Source organism: Lucilia cuprina, chromosome 5 (genome assembly GCF_022045245.1).
Source record: "Lucilia cuprina isolate Lc7/37 chromosome 5, ASM2204524v1, whole genome shotgun sequence".
Taxonomy (NCBI): Eukaryota; Metazoa; Arthropoda; class Insecta; order Diptera; family Calliphoridae; genus Lucilia; species Lucilia cuprina.
This window is the reverse complement of record NC_060953.1, coordinates 53,833,253-53,855,157: the sequence shown is the minus strand read 5'-3', so window position 1 is coordinate 53,855,157 and position 21,905 is coordinate 53,833,253. Positions and strand designations below refer to the sequence as shown.

At 29.9% G+C, this 21,905-nt stretch overlaps 1 protein-coding gene across 3 annotated transcripts in view; it reads left to right on the top strand.

Annotated features, from left to right (window-relative positions):
* The window catches only part of LOC111679168 (sodium- and chloride-dependent GABA transporter 1), an 81,976-nt gene extending 60,512 nt beyond the window's left edge, over positions 1 to 21,464 (top strand). For 2 of the 3 annotated variants that reach the window (XM_023440683.2, XM_046950960.1), the window contains exons 3-6: positions 15,970 to 16,201; positions 17,967 to 18,112; positions 18,177 to 18,313; positions 18,375 to 21,464. In XM_023440683.2, coding sequence (XP_023296451.2) covers positions 15,970 to 16,201; positions 17,967 to 18,112; positions 18,177 to 18,313; positions 18,375 to 20,199 — 2,340 coding nt within the window. In that variant the 3' untranslated portion in view covers positions 20,200 to 21,464. Of the gene's footprint in view, positions 1 to 10,940; positions 11,240 to 15,969; positions 16,202 to 17,966; positions 18,113 to 18,176; positions 18,314 to 18,374 lie in introns of those variants that run through there. The other variant, XM_023440685.2, reaches the window with a different exon arrangement.
* The last annotated feature ends 441 nt before the right edge of the window (positions 21,465 to 21,905 follow it).

Here is a 21,905-nt window from a genome sequence, read left to right as displayed (position 1 = left end):
AGACTATAGACTTGTCTATAGTCCAGACTATAGACTTGTCTATAGTCCAGACTATAGACTTGTCTATAGTCCAGACTATAGACTTGTCTATAGTCCAGACTATAGACTTGTCTATAGTCCAGACTATAGACTTGTCTATAGTCCAGACTAGTCTAGACTATAGTCCAGACTATAGACTTGACTATAGTCCAGACTAGACAATAGTCCAGACTATAGACTTGAGAATAGTCCAGACTATAGACTTGACTATAGTCCAGACTATAGACTTGACTATAGTCCAGACTATAGACTTGACTATAGTCCAGACTATAGACTAGACTGTAGTCCACACTATAGACTTGACTATAGTCCACACTATAAACTTGACAATAGTCCACACTATAGACTTGACAATAGTCCAGACTATAGACTTGACTATAGTCCAGACTATAGACTTGACTACTAACATCAAAATGTTCTTTAACAGCAAATTGCAACCAAGTTTGGTTTCTGACTTTATGATAAAACCTATAATTTTTTATGACAAAACAACTGCTTCAGTTTTCATTTTGTAATTTTGCCTACAACATTATACATGTGTACATATACATATATATATCCATATCACATACATATATATTTTCCTTTTTAAAAAGTTTACTTGTTTATAATAATGTACTTGTAAAATCTAAAAGAAAACTCAACGAATTGTAACGAAATTATTGTATACATAAGTACATATGTATATCTAAAAACATAAAGTATCTGTAATATGCATTTAAGTATTCTTTTACATATGTAGTTATATACAGAATTATGTATATACATAGGTTCATATGTAATTATGCAGGTATCTAAACAACGAAAAACTCAACATGAATACAATTTTATATAGAGAGTCATAATATATTAACGCCTCAAAATGTGTGATGGTCATTAAATGGGAAAACAATGGAAATTTAAAATAAATTATTAAAGTGAACGTTTACTTTGGGCCAACACTGTAAAGAGCAGCATAAAATTAAAATTTAAAAAAGATAATAGTATAAGAAAAAAAGAAGACAATTACAAAATAATCACTAAAGGGTAATGAATGAATATTATTACGGAAATTTCAGACAGTAACGAACAGCAGGTGGATCTACACTTAGCTTAAACAAAATAAATTTTTGATCTTTAGATAATCTTCTTATAACTCGCCCAAGATTTTTAAAGAATCCGATCCGAACTTAATCTCATTTCTTTTGAATTTCAAAACTTTTGCATATTCCTCATGTTGTTTTTGATGTAATTATTTAATTTTTGTTTTAGCTGATAAACATTTTAATTGTGTGAATCATTTTTATAAACTTTTATAAATTGAGTTTTGAATAATAACTCTGGTAGAGTACTAAACTTAGAGAGAATTTAAAATTAAAGAAAGAAAAAAAAAGAAAATAAAAACAAGAAGAAAATCACAATAATTTGCAGAGCAGAAACAAAGTCATTTTTTATCGTCTTACAGCTATTTTAGACTCTTTGGCGTTTTAAATTTTTATTTCGTACAGTGTGTGGTGAAAAATGTGGACACAAGGAAGTTTTAATACAATAACAGTAACATATTTAAATTAAGATTTTCAAGACTGTGTTATTGTTTTATGGATATCTGGTTTGATCTTTTTCGGCCTCCCATAAGAAAAAGTTTAAAAGGGTTAAATGCTAAGACGATTGACTTGAGGTCGGTACGTCATCCTGTTGAAAAGAAATCGAAAGAAAGAAAATGAGCCAATAATGTCATCATTTCAAAGTTTGCAACAAATTTTCACTCTCGGAGTAAAGAGATGCTACCAATACCTCTAGTCTGAAGGGACTATAAACTGGTGATGTCAAATGTATCCTCGACTTCGCCTTGGAATGATTTGACATAGGGTCTAACCAGAGCACCAGATAATCAGGTACTACGGGTGGACAGTTACCCGTAGGACTTGATCTGGTTGGTCAGTTAGTTAAGGATCCTTTGGGATCCACATAGTGACTGTGTTTTAATACTCAAAATCGCGGTGGGTGATTGTTGGTTTAAGGACTGATATATCCTATATCTAATGTGTTGTATAATTCTCTCTTCTAAAAGGTTTGTGTACAAAACAGCATATCCGGGATTCCTGAACCCGATCGGTATTTCTTACTTGTCGTTGGTATATTCTGGGGAATTGTCGTTTTAGCGTTTAATGGTTGCCTGTCATTCCGTAGAGTGATTTTTATGATCATAGCAATAGAATTTATGCGAAAATTGGAGATTAGTATTGATTTAGGTGATATGCATCATTTTGGTCACGCAGTGGCGGCGTAAATTTGAAAATAAGTTTGTAGGTTTTGGAAAGAGTTTATTGGTCTATAGAATATTAAATCAAAAAGTGATGTGTGTGTTCTTGAAGAAAGGCGAGTGTTGCTGCTGGTGTCGGGAACAAGATCCTCACTTTCCGAACATCACATTTCATTGTAAAATCAACACACACAAATTGCGACAATACTCTTGTGAAGTTCGATATCCTACTGATCTCTTCGAGTTTACCACAAAATTGACTTTGATCGGACATATGTATGTATGTGATGTATATAGTTATAACTTCTTTAGACACATGAAATTGGACTTTTGTTCAGCAAAAATCACACTGTTGGGAATTTCAAGGGTCTCTGATTCCTTAACATTTACACAATCATAAATGTAGATAAAGGGAGTTAAAATATACAGTCATATTCTGAATAATAAATTTCTTGGAAGTTTGTTCCCCTTCCTATACCTAAAGCACGCAAAAGGGAACAAACTCCCGGGGAATAATCATTCCTATATAATTGGCCTGATAATATTTAGTCTTCCGGGCTGTTGAACTGATCTCTATTTGCACAACAACATTCAGTCTATAGTGGGGGCTATAGTATAGATATTAGGATTTGTTTTGTTCTTGTTCTATGTTTGGATTGTTCTATCTTCATGAGTATTGTCAAAAGTTTGAACTGTAGACTGAACTTTTAACTGGAGAGATAAAACAACATCTGTCGGGAATTGAAATATAATATTAAATCCTACGGGAGTTAAATTGTAATATGAAGTCAATCCTTTTTGCACGACCCCATTAAGGGATCTTGTTAGATTTTTGTTAAGGAAGGAATATGAATGACAATAACTACTGCCATCTGCAACAGACCCGTTGGGGGTGGAAGAATGTGGACTTGATGCAAGAGATCGGTTCCGAAACATAAGAAATATATTAAATTTTAATCGTATAGTTTACCTTGAATAAAGATTCTTTTGTTATATATCTCAAGCTAATAACATGTTTAGACGTGGCCCATAGACCGAGTGAAAACTAATGGACACTTTTTGGCAAGAGTCCTCTAAGCGGTAATATTTTTATGATGATTCGTATGTTCAACTAATATATGAACATATATTGGTTGGTTTTATAGTAGTCACTGAAACTCAGTTTATTGGACTTAATTCCTAAGAATTTTCCAATTAGTGTTAGTGAGGGGTGTTATATCCGGGATAATATCACTCTCAAAACATTCAGATCAAATTTTAGCGAAAGCCTGATAATGGCAAAGAAAGTTCTCCCAAGTTTACATTCTCTACATCCATTATATTCAGTATATTATCTGAAATCATTGTACCATTACTTTTAAACATCACTGTACTAATAATAGTATTTTTTAAGGCAAACTTTAGACTTTTCAAATAGAGATATAAACATCATAACAAATAATAAAAAAACTTAAAAAAATACTCTTTTTTTGTAAACTAAAGCGCACTGAGGTAAATGTTAACGAACGAATGATCGTCGGAATGAATGAATGAGTTTTCAACAACGCCAACACCAAAGTCATGAAAAAAAAGTGTTAAACTGATGTTGATGGTGAGTGAGCAAGTGAGCGAGTACATGATGAGTAGAGCGCAAATTAAAACAAAAGCAAAACACGGCATGAGAATGCTGTTGCTGCAGTTGTTGTTGGCTCAACAAAAACAAAGCTAAGCTTAGGTTTACAACGTTATTATTTTGGCATTTGCTGTATATGTATGTTGTTGTGTTAGTTTTATGTTTGATGAACAATTTTATTTGTTTATTTTTATTTTGTTTAGTTTTTTTTTATAACAAATCCTAGACTTGGAAGTCGTTTGGTTTTCAAACGCACATTTAGTTTTGCATTAAAAGAGAGCGTGTGTTGATCGTACGGTCTGAGGTTTTTTGTTCAGCGAGAAAATATCTATTCAACTAAACATTTTATGATAAATTAAATAAATAAACGTAAATTTACCGGGTTTATTAAGGCTAAATTTGATTGACGTCAAAATTTTTGAAAGATAGAAGTGAAAAAGTTATAATTAAAATTACCAAAAAAATAGTTTAAAAAAAGAGATAAAAGAAAAGTCTTTAAAAGAAAGGTAGAAAAAAAGAAAGATAATAAAAAATAGAAAATAATATAGTACATATTGTTGCGGCCATTCAACAAAACATTAACAAAATACGTGTTAAGCAAGTTTAAGTTAAAAATTTTGTTGTTAAATTGCTGCTACTGCTTTAGCTGCTTAAAATTGATAATGTAGTTGCTGCTGCTGCTGTTGTTGTTGCTGTTATAAAGCTGACACCCAATTTATTTAGTTTACTTTTGTTGTTATTGTTGTTGCTAGTTATTTTGGTTAAATTTTACTTTTTTTCTCAAGAATTTCTAAACTTAACTTTGAATATCAAGTACAATTTTTTGTTGGGAGCCGTTAGTCAGTTGCTTGCACACTGCGCAATTGTAAACGCGCAAGCGTTTCTTATCTTTCGTACATTTTGTGCACTTACGGTTTATTTCATTGTGTTGTTGTAAAGTGCGTGTTTTTTGTGTAACGTTTTGTTGCCCAGCCATGGCGTTTTTTTGCATTTTTGCATCGAGTTCAAAATGCCAGAAGTTTACGCGCTATTTCGAAAAAGTAAATTGAAAAAAAGTGTAAATGAAAAATAGCAGCAGTGATTTATATAAAAAAAGTGATAAAAAAATAATTATCAATGAAAGAAAATAATAACAAAATAAATTTGTAAAACATCTCTAAGATGCGTGATTGATTCTTATGCAAAAAATAAAAATAAAAGTAACAACAAATTTCAAATAATTATTTAATGCTTTTGGCGTTTTTACTGAATTTTTTTTCACTTTCGAAGCAAAATGCTGAAGTAAAATTCAGCATGAAGATCAGTCAAATGACTGACACCGAAAGTAAACTTTTGTTTTCAGTCCAGTAAAGCAATATAGGAAGACTTTTTTTGATAGTAGAGAATCGCCGGGATTTCCGACATTCGATCACAATTATTTCACCAGAATTTCAAAACTTAATTTTGATTTCTCAAGATTTTTTTAACTTAAGGGTTAAGGTGGTTATTTATTATAATTTTTCTATAATTTGAACACGACGATGCAAGGTCAGATTACCACGTTAGTCCCAGCTTTTCTTTCTCGAGACAACTCCACGTAAAAGCTTTATTCCGAAAAATAAAGATTCGTTTTCTGTTTTTCTTTCTTCAGATTCCAAGAGTTAAATCAATTCAGAATGTAATTCGATGATTGTTTATGATTCTATATCTGGTGTCTGTATCTGTTCTGACAATTAAAGTTTAAATGTCAGAACAAGACGTTTCGGAAAAATATGGATTCGTTTTGTAGCTTCCCTTCTTTAGATAAATTAATGTATTTTAATGATAAATTTTGAATACAATTCAGTTCTTATTCTGTGGCACCTGATGTACACTAGTTTAGAATAAGCTATTCTACTTCTTTGATTTCTTTGCTTAAGAAAATGATTTCGAAAGTTATTCTGTTTGAGTCATAAGTTACGCAACCACTCCTTTAATAGATTCCCTTATTATAGGATTTAATAACTTCAGACAGTAATTCCTTACATGTTCTCAAAAATAGCATCGCAATGGACTCATTAATTTTAGCATTGAAGCGATTCAAAAATTGATCCAGACGCGAACTAGTTGTGTGCCTGCTTATTTCTGGTACAATTATAATCGTTTCAGAAAGATATTCAGAATGTAATGAATCCTAATTTGAGGGGCTAAACTTATATCTGTTCCTTTTCTTCTAGTGATACATCGGTATTATTAGAAGTAATTCCCTCTAGTGCTAAGGCGATTATGGGTTAGTTCTATTTCTGTTTTCCTCCTTCACGGGCTATTTCAAGAAACTCTATCCTTCCCTCAAGTGCTAATGTTTTTATGAATATAGCTTGATGCCTGGCTTCAGCTACATTTAGTTCTTGAATCAGATCCCTTCCCTCTAGTGCTAAAGCGATTATGAATCTGATTTGATGTTAGTCCTTCTGTGGTCTCAATTCCGTGCTAATTCGAGTGTTATTTCATAATTCCCAGCTCTTTCCTCCTCTAATTATAAAACGATTTTGAATCTGTTTTAATGTCTGTCCTTCTGTTGCCCCAACAACGACAAGTTTTGCTTTAATGTTCTTCCTTCAGGATAAAATCGTTTCAGAAAGTCTTTGCGAATATCCATCCATTCCGAGTGTTGTGTTTGTTTACGGAACGAGTTTGGATCACTTCATTATCTTCTCTCTTGTCAAACTAATAACAAATGTGTTTTTAAGTCTGTCCTTCTATGACTCAAGTAACGGACTTGATTTTAGTAGTTCCTTCACGTTTACATCGATTAGAAACATAATTACGTATGTGATCTGAAATGTATTACTTCTCTTTCTTCTAGAGTTAACTCAATTCAAAAAAAGATCTTAATTACTTTCCCAAATATGTTTTGATATCTGTCCTTCGATGAGCCAATTAACGGATATCATCTTAGTAGTTCCTTCAGATTTCTATCGATCCGGAAAGTAATTTTATTCGATACATATCCATCTGAGAGGGTAAATAATGTAGGATTGAATCAATTTAAAATAATATGCAGAATGTGATGAGGTATCCGTATATAGTTTTACAATTAAATCGGTTTACAATATAATCGGAATGTCTTTTCTTCCATGGTACCATTAACTATCAAATGATTCTGCTAAATGTGATTCGATGTCCGTTTATTTGCTACAGTACTTTTTGTCTGATTGATTCTGATAAATAAGCCATTCCGGAAGTAGTTTCGTATCAAATAATCGATTCATATTATGTAATATGTTTATCTACAAAGCAGTCAAATGAATCTGAGTTCATTAACTCAAAATCGTTTAATACCAATAAAGTGATATCAGAAGTTGTTCAATACAAATTTCTCGAAATGATCGTCAAAATTTGATCAGATTAACAATATGTTGTAGGGTATTATATAGTCACATAATAAATCCTAATAATCTCTTACTTGTATTTGTTTTTTGCTCCAATTTGTCTCTTATCAGTCCTTGTACATTTTTGCAATTGTACATGTATGTATGTTTACTGTGTGTGTTTGTGTGTCTTTTTTAATCAAAAATTTTTGTATTTTTATAAAACCAGTAAATAACTTAACTTATTATGAATTTTTTCTTATGCAAATTTTAATCATTTGATATTTAAACTAAAAATACAATGAAATAAAATGTTTATAAATTAAAAACAGTCATATATTTTTGGATAATAAAACAATGCAGTTGATTTCAGTTGAAATTTTTTAAAAATTTCTTAAATTATAAAAAAAAAATTTACTAATTTTGAAGAAAAAATATCTTAAATTATGAAAAAATATTCACATATTTATTGCACAAACGGTTTTTTTGTTTCAGTTTTTTTACGTCCTATTGTTATTTCTTTGTAAAAATATACACGTTCTTGACTTTGTGAATTTGTAATATTATTCATTTCATTTAAAATTCATTGAAATGTTGTTTCTTTTTGGTGTACAAAAACCGCAAGAAACTAATAAAAAGTTGCAAATATTTGGAATAAATGTAAGGAAATTATTGTCAATAAAACAAATGAATGATTAAGAAGTTTACTGTCAATGGTTGCTTGTAATATCTTAGTAATGAGAAATATTTCCATAATTAATGGGCTACAGTTAAAAAATTCTATTAAGTGATGTCAATATATTGAAATTTTTTGGATTTCAATTTGTAAGATTGGAATCCTTGATATAAAAAATTGCAATACTAAAAATTTCAAGATTAATTTGAGACAATTTTGTTAGTTCTAACAACTACTTATTTCTGAAATAATTATAATTATTATAGTCCAATCTATAGAGTAAACTAAATTTAGTCTATTATTGACTAAACTTCAGTCCAGACTACAAACTAGACTAAAGTCTAGATTAGAATAGATTGTAGACTATAGATCATAGTCCTAAAATAGATTATAGACTATATTACAGTCCAAACTATTGGATTAAAACCTAACTATAGTCAAAAGTAGAGATATGGTCCCGACTTAATAGTATAACATACTACAGGCTAAACTACAGTCCTGAATATTCAGTAGACTACACTTCAGACTGCAATGAATTATAGACCAGATCAGCTGCGTATACTGCTCTTTAGTTTTGAGTGAGGGAGGATTAACTTTAGTTTTTTTTCACTTATTGTCTTTTTTCCTATTTTCCTCATTTTTATATTTTGTATGAAAAATTTTAGGCTTTGGGGGGGAGAGATTAATTTCCCTTTTCGTTGGTCCGCCCCTGGACTAGATTATAGACCAAACCATTAACTATCTATAGTGCAGATTGAAACCTTATTTAGACAATTGAGTAAATGGCTAACTTTCCATTCACTCGGTATAATTCAATGAATGCGTATTCTGTTTCGATAAAAATACATACACAAATTTTTAATTTTTTGACATTTTCTTAAAGTGATTACTAGAAGTTGTTTTAGAACTAGTGAAGTATCAATGTATAACAAGTGTCAATGTATAACAAGTGTCAATGTATAACAAGTGTCAAAGAACTAGTTCCTTTAAAACTCTTTAGAGTTATATAACCAAAACAATATTTCGAAGAATAGGTTCCAGACATAATGGCTACACCATTAGTTCAAAAGTTGTTGTTTAAGAATATAAAGTAGTTCTATTTGCACTCCTTCTAGAACTAGTTGTTTTTAGAACAAGTTCTGAAATTTTTTGCTGGGTAGTTATCTTTGCATACATGCTTTATAATAAGGCTAACTTTGCTACTTAACAATGATCTTATATCTTTAATGACTTCAATCTATAAATATCGATGTTTTCATATTCGATTCAAAATCGGATAGGAAGGTCTTTGGTCACTAGGGTAACTCGACTTTAGGCTTTCTAGTTTTGCATAACTTTGCAAATCTTTTAATCGTTCATTTCAGGTTTGTTTCGTAATATATTCCGATTCTAATAGACAAAGATACTTATTGTGAATTCAAGTGAGTCGGCTGATTTTAGATCCCCACTTTGTTCGGATTTAGATCTCCTCAAATTTTAACATTTGCAACATTGTTTTGTTTAGTCGAGTTTCTGGTTAGTTCGATTCATCAGCGTTGTTTTCCTTTATTGAAAGTATTAAACATAAATTCCCAAGATATCTAAGATAAGATCAATTTGCCAATATATTTTTTACTGCAAGATTTTAAAATTTACTTTTAAATGAATATCTTACACTTTTCCCGATTATATATTTTAAAAGGAAGTGATTTGCTCTGTTCTTTACTCTATCTGGGATCTTTTTAAAATCGGTTCATGACGAAGAATTAGGCAGATCTTATTAGATGTTAAGTGTAGTGCAAAGGCAGTTAGCACTTACTCTTGCTCAGCCTTTTTAAAAATCCCTCTCTCTTTTTTTTTCTGGATCTGTAAAAAATCGGTCTACGACAAATAATTAATCCCATTATCTCAATGTGCAAAGGCAGTTATGATTTCAAAAGTTCTCTCTCTCTCTCTTTCCTGAATCTCTAAAAAATCGGTCTACGGCAAACAATTATTCCCATTAACTCAATGTTAGGTTCAATTGACAGTTTTCATACATTTTTTTTTGTTTTAAACGTATTTTTGTTGCTGCAATTAAAAATTCGTTTAATAGCATCGAATCTTTTGTTTGGTTGCAAATTCAGTTCTGGATTTGTTTGTATTGTCTTTAGTGAGTTCAGAAATATTAAGCATATAAAGAAGATTTTATTTACATAATTTGTAATTAGAAATTAAATCCAAATTTTGTTTGTATAGAACAACTTTTTGTTTAGTCTAAACAACTTTAGAAAATATTGAAATTAATTAAGCTCTAAATGAGTACTCGTTAAAACAGAAATAAAAATTTCTTTTAAAATAGAAAAATAAATATTCAATCAAACTGAGTGATTTTTTTTTATAGTAATAAATAATTTTTTGCTTGGGTGTAATAAAATGAAAACCTGCTGTTATTATTAAGGCGGGCAGCTGAATAAAATATTAAAAAATATCGGAGGAAGCTTAAATTAGGCAAAACATAAAAGCATATGTTTTAAAAACCTTAAACTTGTTGACATTTCGAAAATTGACAAATTTAGTTTTGTTTTAAATAAAATTTTGATTAAATAGTAAAACAACAACGCATTAAATATTCAAATATGATAAAAAAGTAAAATGTTTTAAAGCTAAACTTTAGAAAGAGTGAAAAAAAGTCAAAACATCCGGTTAAAATAAAATTTGAATAAAATTACAACAACAACAGTATAAAACCAAAAATTTTATATAAAATTAAAATATTCATTAAAACAAAAAAAAAAAGAGCTAAAGTTTATCGAAAATATTTCCGGTTTTTAACGAAAATGTGTATAATTTTATTTGTTGTGCAGGCGTTAATTAGCAATAATTTTTTTTAATAATTTTTCCTATTTTTTTAATATATTTTAATTCAAAGAAATGCTTGTGATTAACTAATATAAATAAAATAAATCATTAACAATTTACAACAACAAAAAATAACCCGAAAAAAATAATGTAAATTTATAAAGAAATAAAATGCTCTTACGAAAAATTCCAAAAAATCTAAAAATTTTACATAAATAAAACGAACAAAAAGCAAGAAAACAACGAAAAGAAAAATTAGATCCAAAAAATTCGAAAAAAAAATTTTCTTAACTTTTTTCTTACAAAACAATCAATATTAACTGCTATCAAACAAAAAAAAGGAAACTTCCAGTAAAGTTAAACTTCCCTTTAACCAAATGCAAGAAAATGACAATTTTTTATGCTCGACTGATAATAAACATTATAAAATCTGTCCTAAAATGCAAATACCCACAACAAAGTATTTAGCAGATTATCTCTATGTTGTACACGAGGATGTGCCATTTCGTTATTATCGCAAAGTAAGTTAAATTTCTAATGAATTCTAAACTTAAAATTATTTCATAGATAAACACAATTTTTTTTATTTATTGCAAAATTTATTTTTTTTTGCTAATTATTTAGCTAAATTATCAATTAACACTTTTTTTATTTATAACCAACTAATACATTCATACACAATTATGAATGAATATAAATGGTAATATTGTATCTGCAGTTATGTACTCTCTGTTGTATCTACTACTACTACGTTGCTGCTATTGATGTTGTATAAAAAAGGGAAGTGTTTTGTGGTTGTGCGGTTGTAAGAGATTGTTTATTATATTGTTAATATTTTTATATTTTTTTATTTTCAAGTTTAACGAACTGTAATTATATGTTTATTTGTTTCTCTTTTACATTATTTTCAATATCCCCTACTTTAGGTGTTACGTATAAGCATAGCTCCTAGAAAGTTTAAAGAAAAAAAACTAAAATTCTAATATAAAACTGCACAGTGGTTTAGTAACGTTGTTTTTTTCCAGGTACCATCAAAAAACATTACTTAGATCTTTACAATCTAGCTATGTCCGTCAGTCCGTCGACCTGTCTTTCCGTTTGTTTGGTATAACACATTGAACAATAAGTCCTCGGAATAAAGCTCAAACAACCATTTTAGTCTCTAGTCTTGTAGATCGAAGGTTATGGGTTTGATTCCTACCTAAGGCACTGGCTAAGAAGTGCACAACAAGCCCGATAGAGGTGTCAGCTTTTATGATTAATAACTTCATTACAATTAATGATTTTTAAAAAAAATTATTCAGAAATTCCTTACACATGATCGAGAAAGACTCAAAGACTTGAACTGAACTAGAACTGAACTAGGACTGAACTAGAACTGAACTAGAACTGAACTAGAACTGAACTAGAACTGAACTAGAACTGAACTAGAACTGAACTAGAACTGAACTAGAACTGAACTAGAACTGAACTAGAACTGAACTAGAACTGAACTAGAACTGAACTAGAACTTAACTAGAACTGAACTAGAACTGAACTAGAACTGAACTAGAACTGAACTAAAACTGAACTGGAACTGAACTAGAACTGAACTAGAACTGAATTAGAACTGAATTAGAACTGTACTAGAACTGTACTAGAACTGAACTAGAACTGAACTAGAACTGAACTAGAACTGAACTAGAACTGAACTAGAACTGAACTAGAACTGAGAACTGAACTAGAACTGAACTAGAACTGAACTAGAACTGAACTAGAACTGAACTAGAACTGAACTAGAACTGAACTAGAACTGAACTTGAACTAGAACAGAACTAGAACTGAACTAGAACTGAACTAGAACTGAACTAGAACTGAACTAGAACTGAACTAGAACTGAACTAGAACTGAACTAGAACTGAACTAGAACTGAACTAGAACTGAACTAGAACATGAACTAGAACTGAACTAGAACTGAACTAGAACTGAACTAGAACTGAACTAGAACTGAACTAGAACTGAACTAGAACTGAACTAGAACTGAACTAGAACTGAACTAGAACTGAACTAGAACTGAACTAGAACTGAACTAGAACTGAACTAGAACTGAACTAGAACTGAACTAGAACTGAACTAGAACTGAACTAGAACTGAACAAGAACTGAACTAGAACTGAACTAGAACTGAACTAGAACTGAACTAGAACTGAACTAGAACTGAACTAGAACTGAACTAGAACTGAACTAGAACTGAACTAGAACTGAACTAGAACTGAGCTAGAACTAAACTAGAACTGAACTAGAACTAAACTAAAACTGAACTAGAACTGAACTAGAACTGAACTAGAACTGAACTAGAACTGAACTAGAACTGAACTAGAACTGAACTAGAACTGAACTAGAACTGAACTAGAACTGAACTAGAACTGAACTAGAACTGAACTAGAACTGAACTAGAACTGAACTAGAACTGAACTAGAACTGAACAAGAACTGAACTAGAACTGAACTAGAACTGAACTAGAACTGAACTAAAACTGAACTAGAACTGAACTAGAACTGAACTAGAACTGAACTAGAACTGAACTAGAACTGAACTAGAACTGAACTAGAACTGAACTAGAACTGAACTAGAACTGAACTAGAACTGAACTAGAACTGAACTAGAACTGAACTAGAACTGAACTAGAACTGAACTAGAACTGAACTAGAACTGAACTAGAACTGAATTAGAACTGAACCCAACGAAAGCGATTATGTGAGTAGAAGAGTTATAAATGACTCGAATTTTATTATCAAAATTGAATGGACCCTTACTGGAATAGGACTAAATTCAGGTACCAAACTATTTGGTACTTTTTTCTTGAAAATTTTCGAAAACGTCTCATATTGGGGAAAATAGTAAAAAGTATACGTGTGAAATTTTTAAAGTGATTTACATATGATATAATGAATACAACCTGAATTCTTTATTTACTTTTACTTTAAAAAACAAGAAATTATATTTTCTTTTATTTAAATTTTTTGCCAAAAATTTATTATTATGTTTTCATTAAATATTTACAACTTTTTTTCTGTTGTCTGCTTTTATAGTATTTATGGTTATTTTTAAATTTTATTTATTTCTTTAAACTTTTGGTGTAAAATTGTCTATTTAATTTGTTTTTTTTTTTTGCTAGACTTTTATAATGAGAAAAAAATGAGAAACAAATTTCACCTTTTTTTCTACGGCAATTAAACGAGATATTATAACTTTTCTTTATTACTGTTAATATTTATTACCTTAAGTTGTTTAAACCTTAAAAATTTGCACTGGTACCTTTTATTTGTGCTAAAAACTAAATGCTCGATTATTTAAACTACTTTTACTTAATATCATGCTTTAAATCAGTTTTTTTTTTCGTTTAATTTGATTTCTGACTTGATTGAAAGTGTTTCACTTTTGAACTTCCGTATGTTAAAGTTGACTAATTGTTGTTTTCATTATTATTATTTTTTAGCTTTTTGTGATTTTATTTAAACATTTTCATCTAGTTTTTTTTCATAAGTTTAAACTGGGTTAATGTACCTACATTAGTTTTTTAAGTTTGTTTCATTTTCTCTAATGACTAAATTTATTTAGTTTATTATACATTTTTTCCATTTAAAGTGTTTAACAAAGAAACATATAGTTTTATTTGAAATGTTGGGGATTTAACTTTTCGTTGAACTCACGTGTCGTATCAAGATTTATACAAATTTTAATTGTAAGAAGAAATAAGAATTTTAGCAAAATTAAATAAGAAATTTTGCAACTAAATATGTATATGATATAGTCTAGTTTATAGTCTAGTCTATAGTCTAGTGTATAGTGTAGTCTATAGTCTAGTCTATAGACTAGTCTATAGTCTAGTATATAGTCTTGTCTATAGTCTAGTCTATAGTCTAGTCTATAGTCTTGTCTATAGTCTAGTCTATAGTCTAGCCTATAATCTAGTCTATAGTCTAGTCTATAATCTAGTCTATAGTCTAGTCTATAGTCTAGTCTATAGTCTAGTCTATAGCCTAGTCTATAGTCTAGTCTATAGTCTAGTCTATAGTCTAGTCTATAGTCTAGTCTATAGTCTAGTCTATAGTCTAGTCTATAGTCTAGTCTATAGTCTAGTCTATAGTCTAGTCTATAGTCTAGTCTATAGTCTAGTCTATAGTCTAGTCTATAGTCTAGTCTATAGTCTAGTCTATAGTCTAGTCTATAGTCTAGTCTATAGTCTAGTCTATAGTCTAGTCTATAGTCTAGTCTATAGTCTAGTCTATAGTCTAGTATATAGTCTAGTATATAGTCTAGTATATTGTCTAGTATATAGTCTAGTCTACAGTCTAGTCTATAGTCTAGACTATAGTCTAGTCTATAGTCTAGTCTATAGTCTAGTCTATAATCTAGTCTATAGTCTAGTCTATAGTCTAGTCTATAGTCTAGTCTATAGTCTAGTCTATAGTCTAGTCTATAGTCTAGTCTATAGTCTAGTCTATAGTCTAGTCTATAGTCTAGTCTATAGTCTAGCCTATAGTCTAGTCTACAGTCTAATTTAAAGTCTTGTCTATGATCTAGTTAATAGTCCAGTTTATAGTCTAGTTTATAGTCTAGTATATACCCTAGTCTATACTTAGTATATTCTATAGTCTAGTTGATAGTCCATTCTATAGTCCTTTCTATAGTCCAGTCTATAGTCTAGTCTATAGTCTAATTTATAGTCTAGTCTATAGAGTAGTCTATACTATATTCCATGTTTACTTCAGTCTATAGTCCAGTCTATAGACAATTCCATAGTCTAGTCTATGGTCAAGTCTAGTTTAATCAAAAGTCTAGTGTATAGTCTATCTATGACCTAGTTTATATTAAGATGTAGTTAAATCTAGTTTAAAATACTAAACTGTTTCTTACATTAAATATTCGTTACAAACGTTAAATTTTAAATTTGTTAAATCCCGGAAATTGGAAAACACAAACACTAATTGTAAACTTTTGTTTGAAACATTATTAGTTTTGTACTTACTAAGACTTTGTTTTTTTTAATTTTGTTGAATAATATTTCATACAAAATGACCATTGAATATTTTTTATTATTTCTAAACAAAAAGAACTTTTATAACCAGTAATTGAATATTTTGTATTATTTCTAAACAAAAAGAACTTTTTTAACCAGTAACCTTAAAACAGTTTAAAACCTTCATTACTCTAACTCAATTAGAAGTCCAATTAAATTTGTATGTATTTTTTTCTTTCTTTCATTACAGACAAAATGTTCGGTATTTCGTGGTCTAGTATTGTGCATCTGCCTAAATGTTACCTACGCCAATGTTGTTCGTTTTCCCCGTGAAATGGATAAATACGGTTTAGCGTATTTGATTCCATACTTAATACTATTATTTCTAGTCGGTTTACCCATTGTACTGTTGGAGATATCAGTGGGACAATTTTTGGGACAAGGTGCAGCACATACATGGAGATCATCACCGATATTTAAAGGTAAATAAAGAATATTAACCTCCTTATTCACAAACAAAATTTTTATGTTATAAGCGGTTTAAAAAATAGATTTTGTATGAAAAATTAGTTTTATAAACCTTTAATAAAGTAAAAATTTTTTTATGAATAAGGGAGTAAGTAAATAATGTATAGAGTGCAATGAAAGGTTGCCATACAATTTTAATGTAAGATTATCTTGAGCCTAAAGGTATACTATTTATTTTGTTATTATGGTTTTAAAAAGTCATAAAAGTAACACAATTGCTTCGTGTAGTATGTCTGTTTGAGTTACTGTTAAGGAACAATAGACTACAAAAAATTTTTTTCTAAAGTTATTTTGGTTTAAAAGCGTCATAAAACTAGCAGTTCGACAAAGAGTTAATGCATCCGAAAAAGTCAGTGATTTCCACCTGGTTGACTCTAATTTGTATTTTGACACAGATGAACTTTTTGTAAACAATGGTGAATGTAATCGTCACTTTAGTATCCCATTTGTAAGCAAGAAAGTGGACAATAAAAAAAACAAATTTAAGTTTTTTGTCTGTCTCTTTGTCATCTATGGGGCGACGATTGAGTCTTCCCTATTTTGTTATAAAGTAGTCTATTGTTTTTTAAGTAGTAATTCCACAGTGAAATTTGGTATCTGTGATCACTTGAGGGTTTTTTTTGTCTTGGACCAGCACTCAGGGAATGAGTGCATTATGCTGGTACTATAGACAGATAGATAGATAGATAGATAGATAGATAGATAGATAGATAGATAGATAGATAGATAGATATATAGATAGATAGATAGATAGATAGATAGATAGATAGATAGATAGATAGATAGATAGATAGATAGATAGATAGATAGATAGATAGATAGATAGATAGATAGATAGATAGATAGATAGATAGATAGATAGATAGATAGAGATAGATAGATAGATATTAGATAGATAGATAGATAGATAGATAGATAGATAGATAGATAGATAGATAGATAGATAGATAGATAGATAGATAGATAGTATATAGATAGATAGATAGATAATAGATAGATAGATAGATAGATAGATAGATAATAGATAGATAGATAGATAGATAGATAGATAGATAGATAGATAGATAGATAGATAGATAGATAGATAGATAGATAGATAGATAGATAGATAGATAGATAGATAGATAGATAGATAGATAGATAGATAGATAGATAGATAGATAGATAGATAGATAGATAGATAGATAGATAGATAGATAGATAGATAGATAGATAGATAGATAGATAGATAGATAGATAGATATATAGATAGATAGATAGATAGATAGATAGATAGATAGATAGATGGAAAGATATATAGACAGATAGATAGATATATAGATAGATAGATAGATAGATAGATAGATAGATAGATAGATAGATAGATAGATAGATAGATAGATAGATAGATAGATAGATAGATAGATAGATAGATAGATAAATAGATAGATAGATAGATAGATAGACAGATAGATAGACAGATAGATAGATAGATAGATAGATAGATAGATAGATAGATAGATAGATAGATAGATAGATAGATAGATAGATAGATAGATAGATAGATAGATAGATATATTGTGATAGTTCATTTTCTAGTCAGTTTCTAATGATTCAAATGATCTTTAGAATGATCGGCTGTCTCTTATCTGTGTTAAATATGACATTGAATATAATGTTTAGTTAATAATTTTGCATTAAAATTTGTTGTAATAAAATTGTTCTTCTTTTCTTTTACAGGAGCCTGTATTGTCAGTCGTTTTGCCTCTTGGGTTTCTACCGTCTGGGTGTCTCTGCAGGCCGTTATGGCCTTGGCTTATGTGGGCATGTTTGCCTTTAACAGCTTTCCCTTTAGAGAGTGTTTGGGTAATTTAAGATTGGCGGCGGTAAGTTGAAAACGTTTAACAAATTATTATAAAACGTCTAACAAAAAATTTTTTATAATTACAGGATGGTTATGCCTTAAGCAATATCAGTGGCCAAGAATGTATGGAAAAGACTTTTCTAACTCCCTTCTGGGAAAATCCATTCTTTTATGGTATATTATCGATTGGTTTGATTGGCCTATGGGCGGTGGTAATGTTGTGGTGAGTTTTTTTTTTTGTTGAAAAGATTTTAAAATTTTAACTAAAATTATTTTACTTTTAGCACACATAATGGCCGTGTTTTACGTCGAGTTCTATTTATTTTCGGTTTATTGGGCTTTCTATTGTTGTGCTGTCTTACCGGTTGGGAGATTCACAATTCACTGGATAAAATTACGCCATATTTTCCACCCTTATATGGTTTTACCAAGGAATATTTGTATGAAAGTAATCTGTGGTTTAGCGCCCTAATGCAAGTTATATTTGCCTTAAATTGTGGTTTTGGTGTTTTGCCCATGATTACTGGAAAGTTTCTGTATAAAGGTGATGCTGTACGTACCTCAGTGGTTTATTTATGTTTTAATCTACTGATTAATGCCATAGCAGTTACACTGTTTATGATACAATTCGATCATTCGGCCAATGGTGCCTATATGATAGAGGAATTGAAACCGTTGACTACCATATATGATCGGATATTGTATGACAAACCGCTATATGAATTGTGGATTAAGTTATTACCCTCTTTGGTTTATGTTTTGGTGGTGATCTCTTGCTTTATAACCATAGTAGTGGGTATTTATACTTGCACTAGACTGGTGCCTAGACATCCAAATTATGTCATCAGTTTGGTGGGTTTAGTGGCGTCCATAATTTCCTTATCGGCTCCTAAGTTTTATATAGCTAGATTATTGGATTCTCGCATTGTGGGTACTATGATTATAACAGCTTTGGTATTTGAGCTGATAGCTGTGACGTGGATTTATGGTGTGAAAAATATCTATACTGATTTGGAATTTTCCATAGGTCGTCCAATTTATAAGATATGGTTGGGTTTGTGGTGTATATGTCCGGCCATTTTGACGGGCCTTTTGGTCTGGTGGTGTTCAGATGATGATGAATTCGATTTATTGGCTAATATTATGCCTAGATGGGCTCCTATATTATTTGTTTTATTTGTTATAATGGTTATAGCTTGTATACAGATCTTCCGTCAAGTGGAGTATAATTTCTTTGGCATGATATGTGAGGCTTCTAAGTCAGCCAAAGAATGGGGTCCTGCCGATCCTTTGGCCAGACATGCCTGGAAACAATGGCGTTCTGTATGCCAAGATACTGGACAAAGAGATTTTACCTTAAGACGTCGTGGCACCAGAGACTATACACACTCTATTAAAAAGGGGCAATATTCCACCTCGAATAAATATGCTAATGGGACAGCAGGAATGGCGGGTAGTACAAATAATCAGCATAACAATTGGAAATCTTCTACACCAGGCAATAGTTCTCCCAATTACAGTGGTTCGGTATTTGGTGACTCAGCCATAGAGGAAGATATAAGTGTGGATAAGTTTCCAGGAATAACACAACAATTTGTGCCATTTCATAGCAATGAAACTAACAATAAACCTGCCAGACAATCACACCGATCACGCAGTCAACCGCGTACCGGACATCAACTGCCACAACCACAACAACCCCAAGCAACAACAACAACACAAAGACTACAACATCACAGCAGTCAAATAGAATTACGTCCTAATAATACAGAACCCAACACCAGCTCCAACACAACCAACACCAAACATCGTGAAATTGTCTATATTAGACGTTTATCCTCTGAAGAGGGACAACATGCTACACGCATAGAAATTACACCCTCCCAAGAATCAATATCATATGCACCCACCCGCAATCCCATGGCCAGATCCAGTGGATCGCATGGTAATGCCAACAATTATGTTAAACGTACTTCCAGCTCATCGAAAATGGAAAATAATCGTAATATTTCTAAGCCTACACCCTTAGCGGCCGATGTTAATAATAGTGATCATATATGTTGGCGTAAATTTTCCATGAATCCTCAAGAATATTCTACAGAATTGTGATCTTAAATGCCTTAAGTAAAACAACAACAACAACAACAAACCACAACGAATCTAGTGATTTTTCTCTATTTAAATTGTATATAAGTAAAAAAAGAAAAAAAACTAAATAATTAAGGTGAAATTTTAAACGAATCTCAAACCTTTAAATACAGATGTTTGTGTTGTTATTGAAGGCAACAAAAAGTTTGCCTTTTTTCTGCCCAGTTTAGGAGAGAAAAGTTGTTTGGAGTAACAAATTAAATAACTTTTTTAAAGTTTTATTTTGTAACTCAAAAGAAAAGTCGTTTGGAGTAACAAATTGAAAAGCTTTTTAAAGTTTTAGTTTGTATTCCCAAATATAACACAAAAAATATGCATTTTACAAAAAAGTTGCAAAAAAAAGTCAACATTTTTTCTTGCCCTTAAGATAAAGACTAAAGACACTGTGTTAAATGGTTTAAAAACTTCGAAACGAAATCGATTTCACCTTAATTATTTGCCGACATATCCAAATATATAAAAAAATATCAGCTATAAGTACATTCCCAAATATATAATTTACATTTACATATAAAAAGACTTTATTTTCATAGAAAAAAATGAAAATTGTAAAAATTAATTACAAAACGAAAATAATTTAAAATTTAATTATTATTAGTGTAAATAGTTTTAAACAAACATATAAATTAAACAATGAGGAAGTATATATTTAAACAATCCAAACAAAAACCACTTACAAATAACATGCCATAAATTTGTTGGTTGTTGTTTTGGGAAGACTTACTGCTCCTCTAATTGCCTTATTCATAACAATTTATCAAAGGTTTATTGAACAAATTTTGTACAATAAATTGTCTTATAAACCTGCGATAAATTATTATGAATAAGACCCTAAATTCAAATTGTATACTTTATGCAATCCTTACTACATCCATACATCATTAATTTTGTACTAAATTTTTAGTTATTTTTTCTTTTTGTTTTGTTTAAATTAAGCATTTATTATGATTTTAATTTAATATTATTTTGTAGTTTATTTAAAGTAATTATAATTATGTGTAATTATATATTAATTATTTAGGCCTTAAAGTGCATGTTATATTTCTGTAATTGTTTAGTAATAGTTTATGTAAATAGTTATTATCAATTTAGAAACCAAATTATTTAGATGTAAAATTCCTCAAACCACAAGAAACAAAGTGTTATCTTTGATGAATAGCAGAGAATTTATTGTTCTCTAAATGATTAAGTAATAAATAAAACGAAAACATATAATTTAATCGAAATCATAAACTTTTTGCAAAAAGGCGCCTAAACAAATATGTATTTTTTAATAAAAATACTAAATGAAAATCTTTAGTTTTCTTTACAGAAAGCAAAAATAATACCTACAGCCACTTATGATACGAAATCAGCTATACAACCAGTCTTAAGGACATTATTCTACCCAACTTCTTAGCTTAAAAGCGCACTGACATTCTCAGCAATAAAGTCAATTCGATTTAGGCTTTAAATTACCAAAAATCTATAAAAAAACAATTAAAAACAATAAAATTTTTTTAAAAAATTCATTAAAAACATTGTTTTATTTAAATTTTTACAAAAAAATTTCGTAATTTTCCAGCTATTTCACCCCAAAACCATTTAAAATCCTTAAAAAAGGCAGTTAAATACTTTAAAATACAATTTGAATAGCAAAAAAACGTTACAAACCCTGAAAATAACCA